Source organism: Cryptotermes secundus, unplaced genomic scaffold (assembly GCF_002891405.2).
Source record: "Cryptotermes secundus unplaced genomic scaffold, Csec_1.0 scaffold585, whole genome shotgun sequence".
Lineage (NCBI taxonomy): Eukaryota > Metazoa > Arthropoda > Insecta > Blattodea > Kalotermitidae > Cryptotermes > Cryptotermes secundus.
The window spans coordinates 698,993-707,189 of NW_019738966.1; the positions used below are offsets into that span (position 1 = coordinate 698,993).

At 42.7% G+C, this 8,197-nt stretch overlaps 1 protein-coding gene across 1 annotated transcript; it reads right to left on the minus strand.

Moving 5' to 3' along the window:
- Positions 1-4,448: 4,448 nt before the first annotated feature.
- Positions 4,449-7,684, minus strand: LOC111871499. The gene is made up of 3 exons (XM_023864659.2): positions 7,606-7,684; positions 5,214-5,415; positions 4,449-4,686 (listed from the first exon to the last, which is right to left on the minus strand). The coding sequence occupies exons 1-3, from the start codon at positions 7,609-7,611 to the stop codon at positions 4,586-4,588; spliced, it is 309 nt and encodes a 102-aa protein (XP_023720427.1). The 5' UTR covers positions 7,612-7,684; the 3' UTR covers positions 4,449-4,585.
- Positions 7,685-8,197: the final 513 nt, after the last annotated feature.

The following is an 8,197-nucleotide window of genomic DNA, read 5'->3' on the forward strand; positions in this document are numbered from 1 at the left end:
CTAAATGGCGATTTTCGCCGTTTAAAGATATGACCGCTCGCTTGGGACGGGGCACGAGTACTTGGTTCGGTTCCTGCCCTCATCAGAAACGTGGAGGCGGGGTCATGTTACAAATATGGATATGTCTGGTGCCTTAATTTACTTAGTGTACACTCGTGTATAACTTTCAGTATTCAAATGTACAACTTGGGTGATAAATATATGTATTTATGTTTACTGTTTATATAAAAAAGGCCGTGTTTTTCTTGTCTCATTTTCATTTCGCCATTACTTTCGTTATGTGCGTTAGCAAGTCCTTGCGAGTATAAGCGGAGGACGGCAACAATGGAAAGTATTCCTGGCTCAATATTACAATGTTCACTGTTGCTGAAAAAACATCGGCTAGGTATCAGCACGAGCTAGTCGATATTGTTACTGTTTCATGTTTAATTTCTTAGTATAAATGTAACGGTCTTTTTAGAAATTTGAATTTATTGAGGTTAGATATTCTTGAGAAATTCTTTAAAAAAATGCGTTCATACTTCAACGTCCTTCATATTAGCATCACATAAATGTTTAATTATTATACCACACATAAAAGTATTTGCACGTAAGGCAATAATTACGTGACCATTCATTTAACAGCGACTCTGCAGCATTTTGTTGGGCTCTGGCCTCTATTTTGCTTCCGTAATCTAATACACCCCTCGTTGGTGTCTCCACCTTATCGTGGTGAAGGGGTTTGAGTATGCCAAGGACCCTGAGAGCTATACCAGCGGTAGCGTAGCTACTGGCAGGGCCTCCCTTGCTGGACAGGTCAAAGGGTAGGCATCAGACGAAGAGAGACACCAAAAACTGGTGCCGGAAGCAGCGTCATCAGCAGCGACTTGAAGCACAGAGCAAATGATGCTCGAGATGGTTCAAGTTCTTATAGCAACAGGCGTGACCAGAGTGGTTTGAACGGCTGTTGTACTGCGATGTGGAAAGCAAATGGAAAAACTACCACATTATCACTTTTCCTGGATAGTCTCTTTCCAAAAACAGAAGATCGCATTAAGTGGACGAACTGTTTTGGAAGAGACTGTGGACCTGTCGTCTGACAGATTACTGATGAATGAATGAATCTAATACACACTCCTTGGACAGGGGATCAACCTGTCTCAAGGTCGCTACCTACACACAGAACAGCACGAACAGAATAAACGCACATAGATATCCATTCCTTGAGTGAGATTCGAACCCACGACCTAAGCGTTCGATCGGCCGAAGACCGTTCATACCTTATTGCTCGCAGCCACTGTGCTTGGCAGTAGTTACATACAAAAAAAAAAATATTAAAATTATGAAGACTTATGGAGGAGTGGATGTATAGATCCACATTTTCTTGACTTCGGGACTAGCTGGAAGTGTGTGGTCAGCTTCACGCCCCTGCCGCTGTACCCCCGGGGAAAGAGCCCCCTCTACCCATTGGATAGGAGGCTGGGTGGGCATCAGAGCCGGTCTGGACGACTTAGAGAAGAGAAAATTCTTGCTCCCACCGGGACTCGAACTCCGACCCCTCGGTCATCCAGCCTGTAGCCAGTCGCTATACCGACTGAGCTATCCCGGCTTGTCAGTAATTATATATACAACACATAAAATAATAATATTGTAGAAAAATACAGTTTGGAAGTTGTATTCTGTCCCTTATCACAGAATGGATATGAATATCGTTACGAATTGCGGAAAGTTTCCCTCAGAGTGGGACGACGGTTCGAGCAAGGACGACGACCAATATCTCTCCCAGTGACAACGAAATACCTAGCATTAAACACTGTACCCATAATTAGCGAGTTCCTAACAGGAAAAGGAATGCACGAATCGGGCTCGTGTGGAATTCCCAGCTGTCAGCCAATAGGAGGTGAGTATTGTATCGCTGTCTGTCCGACGCACTCCACACGAACCGTGAACAGACTGCAGAATGCAACTGATTGCTTCTTCCTGTTCCAGATGAAAATGAACCGTGCACGGACGAGGGGAGCCTGCCGAACCTGAGGCTGTGCCGAGAGCCCTTGGTGTGCAAGGGCACTTGTGTCCCTCCCCAGTAATTCATTATGTGTGAAACAATTCGTTCAATAAACTGAATATGGCTCGGCAGATGTGTTATAGATCTTTGTTCCCTGTAACTAACCCTACGGAGCTGAGCCCTTCTTGAGAAGCCATCACTCGCTTAGCAATTGAAGAATTTGCCAATATAATATGGATCCCGGTGGTTCTTTACCGCGTTCACAAGAGCGCTCCATTGGTCCATATCCAGTCCATAATACCCCATCCTATTTCTCTAAAGATCTAATTTAATATTATCCTCCTGTCTACATCTAGGTATTGTCAGTGGTCTCATTCCTTCTGACTTTCCCAGCAATATATTCTATGTATTCCTCTTCGCCACCCATTCGTGCTACTTGCCCTTCCGATCTCATCCTTTCAATCATTCTAACTATTGTCACTATTCAGTGATTAGACAAGGGGTTTGAATTGATAATTGGATTTATTCAACAATTGTAACTCGTAGCTACAAGTAACTATATTTTCACTGATATAAAAACTCTACAAATCTCTGTGCAGCAGCCCACATAAAATCTACTATGTATTCACTAGACGTTGCTAGGTAACGGTTGCCAGCTATGGAGATTATTTGCTCTCGCACTTACGTCGTTGCCGGCTGGCTACCATCTCACAATTACCAATGTGGGAACTGACTAGCTATCTCTGGCTCTCACTATCTATGAACTAATACTGAGACCTTTCCTATTCGTCCTTACTATAGAGCCTCGGCACGGACTGCATAGAAGACACTGCTCCCATAAGTTATTCTATTACTGCATGCGTATTCATTGCCGCGGACACGTGTTTATAGAGCCATTACCTAGCAACGGCCGTCTGTTCTAGCTCTGCTATTCCACTCTTCAGGTGTCATACCAGACAGCATTTGAAAGTTATGAAGCTCCTCATGATGCCGTTTTCTTGAACCTGCCGTCACTTCATCCCTCTTCGGTCCAAATATTTCCCTCATAACCCTATTCGTTTATTGCCGTATTCACAAAACCCCGTCAGTTACAGCTTCTTTCCGGGAATCGAACCCGGGACCTCTGGATCTGTAGCCAGTAACTCTGACCACTGGACCACAGGTAGGAGAAGGAAGGGTAAAGGGGGGATGAGGAATTGAATGGCAGCGGATGTTACACATATGAGGTAAGAGGGAGTCACGTGAGCAAAACTGGGACCTTGCCGTAGCTCGGGCTGTTATTGGCCGGCCTCTCAACTCCGAGGCCCGTGTTCAGTAACAGGGTAGCCCATTTGGAACGTGTGGCAAATTTAATGGCAAAATGGCAGGCGCTTCCACGTACACTTCAGTTTCTCCCCTGACACTTCTCATTCCACAATACACCATACTCATTATTATCAGGACACGCGGTAGTGTAGTTGTTTGAAGCACTGTGCTACAAGCCGGAAGGTCGCAGATTCGAGCCCAATGAGGTGGATTTTTTCAATTGACCAAATCCTTCCAGTCGCACTATGGCCCTGGGGTCGGCTCAGCCTCTAGCAGAAATGAACACTAAGAATCTTCCTGAGGGTATAGGGCTGCCGGCGCGTAAGGCCGATAAACTTACCGCCATCTGTGAGCCGATTGTCTATAAAACGTGGGAGCCTCGACGTCTCACAATCCTATGGGCCTCCACGGCCTGTTACACGGATAGCATATCTAAAGGATCTATGAAGGCTAATATTCATTAGGCAATGGTACGGACGTTATGACGTCATTAGAAAGTTCATAGTTCTTTTTCCAACATAAACTGGAAACAAAGGTCACCATACGGAAGATTTCGTTTAGGACACAAGATTTCTTGTCCGCAAGGCGCTTTGCTCAAGGTTAACTTCTCTTCAGAGTTATGTTAGAGGAAATGTAGGCCCAATTGAAGTGCAGTACAAAGGCGCTCACTCTCACTCATGCGTACAACTAAAGAGAGTAACAAGAAATTCTAGGAAGAAGTAATCGCCTTTTTTCTTTTGATAAAACACGGACTGCATAGGTAACGAAAAAACGGGGGACACTCAGACACACAGACATGAAAGTTATCTCATACGCCTAAAAAATTAGGGCCGATAAAAATACTCCGTGGCCTGTATTCCGCAAGCGAACTATACTGATCGAGCGACTGCCACTTGTCGGCGAAGTTAGTGCCAACTTTAGCGGATAGAGAGTGTCACGTGGTCAGCGCAGCGGATCCCCACAACCGTTACTCTCGGTTTTCTAGACCAGAATTAGGGCTGATAGACACAAATGAATACACAGACACAAGGATATACAGATACAGACAGATACAAGTGATCTCATAAGCCTCCATTTCTTTTCCGAAATAAGGAATATAAGCTACAAAATAAATATATAGGGCTTATGAATGTTTCTGGGACAATAACTGTGATACAAATTTATGTTTGAATAACTTTAATTTGAGTGCAGTGCAGTGCTAATATGCATATAAATACACACAACTGTATAAAATATTACTGTATACAACTATATACAAATGTATAACTCATGTTTCGTCCTTTAAGCAGAGCCGTATTATTCCTTCTCGCAATATTCTCTGTACGAGCAGATGTAGCCTTCTGGACACTGGTAATATATCCCTCTCGAAGGCACGGCCAGACAACTCCTATTTGCTCCTGAAAAATAAATTATAAGCATTAAGTTATGTATTTATCTATAGGTCTTTGTTTTCACATATAATTTATGTTCCTTCTCAAAATAAGCGATGCTGTCCACCGATGTTCATGAAGTGGCCTATGAAACTGTGTATTCTCGTTTGTCCCTTCTTTCACGATCGCTCTTCTTAAAAAAAAAATCCGTGGACTGCAGTCCGCAAGCGAACTATACCGACCGAGCGACCGCCGCTTGTCGGCGAAGTTAGTGCTAACTTTTGCAGATAGAGGGCGTCACGTAGTCAGCGCAACGGATCCCCACGGCCGTTAATTTCGGTTTTCTAGACCGGAAACGCTATTTTCTTGAAATAGCTCCTCAATTATCCTCACGAGATTGAGTGGACCCCGTTCCAGACCCACTACTTTTCAGAAAATCTGGTAAAGCCGGGAATTGAACCCGGGACCTCTGGGTCTGTAGCCAAGGAACTCTGACCACTAGACCACAGAAGAGGTCATCGTTGTTCTTAACGGGAATAAAATATTTGACTCACCGACATGAGTATAGCAAGCATTACAACAGCTACAAAAAGATCCATTCTTCTTGAAAATTTGTCCTTCCTTGCAGTCGGCGGCAGTAGCCGGTCCTGGACAAAGGACTTGCCTCGGGTTCCTGCACACTTGGGAACAAATACTGGTGGTCAGTTGGGCCGCAGCTCCTATCAGACACGCGGCTAACAGCAGCAGGAATTTGACCTGAAACGAATAAGACATATCTTCGAAACAAGGGCTATAATACGTAGAATTTGAGGTTCCCACAGCGGCGACTATGAAGAATGCCATCTTCTGGGATGTGGCGCCATGTAGATCTTGTGTAAGCCTACGTTTCGGAGGAACGTCTGGTAACCACCTGCTCACGCTCTTTCTTCACTGGCGGATTTTTGTACCCTGAAGATGGAGATGATACGTTCCTGCTGATGTGTAGACGCTCTTTAAGAAAAGAAAAACTTGATGATGAAGAAGACTTAAAAAGTTGTATGGGCTGTATTTTAACCCCTCGTTCCAAATCGGGGTTTCACCAGTTTCCAAAAATTGTCAGACGAATTTTTATAAAACTGGATACTCTATATTTTTACGACTTAAAATATATTTAATACAGCTTTCTCATTTTTTTGCTCTGCATTTCTTTTGGTTATAAAAGGAAAACGAAAGTTAGAAGGTATTTTGCGGCTTTCTCGTGTGACGGTGAAAAAATAAACGGGCATGAGATGGGTAGAATCTACATAATGTATTGTGGCGTATAGACCCGTTTCTAGGCAACGACCTCGAGAGAAAAAAACGAACAAAATTCGCTACTAGACAACAGATTTTAATAAGCAAGAATATAAGGCAGCTGCTAGGGAACGGCTCAGTAAAACCGTTATCGCAGCAACGAATACGCATGAACCAATAGAGGAGCTGCTGGAAACGGTGTTTTCTACGCTGTCCGTGCAAAATGGTTATATAAGCAGGACATCAGATTTCCATTTAAAAAGTAACATGTGGTCATGAGCCCCAGCCGGGGCTCGATACCAAGACAGACAGACTGACTGACCGTCAGTCGCAATGTTACTTTGACATTGACTTGTCGTAAAGTAACTCTGACTCTGACCGTAGTCAGTACGTAAGATAGGCATGATCTGCTCTGTAAAACCTGTACTGATAGAAAACTTGTATACAGTGCAAAAGCAAGAATTTTTCAGTAACATACTACATGTGCGATCCGCACACTTGACAAAAGCCAAGCATATTCATAAGACAAACCCATCCTCTCGTGAGAAAGGGTGGTATATAAGAACTATGGCCGCTAGGGTTCTGTTGAGAAAAATATCTGTTCGTGAGTCTCAAGGGGCTTGACACCAAGACGAATTGACTGGCGTTAAACCATGAGTCGTAAATTACCTTTGACTTTGACTTTTGAGCACAGCCAGTTGAAAGTCTGTGAAGAGAAGACTAGGAGGTTGGTGTGAAATGGCCGTCAGCCTGGGAGTCAGTTGAAGCACTGGGAGAACTGTAAGGGAGTCTGTGACGAGAGGACTTGGCACAGAAGCTGAGGAATGTTGGGAACCTTTACCTGGAAACGGCTAATGGAGACTGTAACAGACCGAGAACATTAGTGTGTGTGAGATAGAGAGTTGTGAAGTGTAGTATCGCATCTGTAGCCACTCAATCACGTGATAGTATGGTAACATTGAAATGGATCTCAAAGACATAATGTGTGAAGATATTGACTAGATTCTTCTGGCTGAGGACAGGCTCCAAGGGAGAACGTCTCTTAACAATGAAATTGCTTTTTGTATTCCACGAAAACTGAGGATTTTGTTGACTAGTTGAGCCACTATTAACGTCTGAAAAAGTTCTCTCCTATTTAGATAAGTTCAAAATTCATATATTGTGATTTATCTCTTCTTGACGTATATCGCTTTGTATGGGAAACAATGGTTATGTCGTTAAAAGTAATAAACAGTAGACGTGGGAACCCACTACATGACTGAACACAAATTTGCTGTCAACATAACGAATTTATAGTTTTTACACGTCGTAACCATTAACTGTTTCTGTACAACAAAATTCTAACGATGCTACGTGAGATTGTGTTAACTTAGTTCGCCCACAAGCACGCGCATGCGCTGTTTACAGGCAGTACTAATCCTGCCGATAGATGGATCTACCAATAGCCTCTCTGTTGTCAACTGTTTTTATTTTCCCCGAAAATGCTCATTTAGAAGAGCTTCTTGAAACATATTTTGTATTCTTTTCAATGTCGGATGTAATGAATGGATTGTGAGTACGTGAAGTGAAGCTTCCATTGAAACAGTGAGACAAATGTAAACATTTACAATTCTGGTGTTAAGGAAAAAAAGCTATTAGCCAAACCACGTGAAATTTTCAGCAGGCAACACTTACTTCCATTTTGCCGATGTGTGTATCGCCTCTGGCTGCTGTCTGAATTCCCTTCAGTGAAAGCAGAGAACCCAGGCCAACTGCTACCTTTATACTCAAAAGACTGAACACGTGGGGTTTCCCATTAAGGAGGATATTCTGATGTTATCAATTAAAAACCGGTATAAGGACGGATATATTTTGTGACAAGAAACACTTCAAGGCAAAAGATTTATAACAGTATTGTCATTTCAGGGTAATGTCTTATGGAAACAGGAACCGCAAACGCGGTCGGAGCTGTAAGGAACTTACAACGATTTTATTTTAAATGCTTCTACTTCAAAGATACATAAATATGGAACGCGAGAAGCGAAGGTCTTATTAAGAAGCAATTAATTATCACTCATATAGTAAAGCAGTTCACATATTTTACATAAACAGAAGGTGTATTATTATGTGAAATTGTTCGTTCATGGGCTGTTGTAATCACACGTGTCTATGCCATCTTGTTTTAATCAGGAACTTTACATTTCACGCAACAAGAGGATTTGCTAAGTTCAATCAGTTCTCAGCATATACAAAAATAATTTTCACAAATGTCATTAACTAACTAACT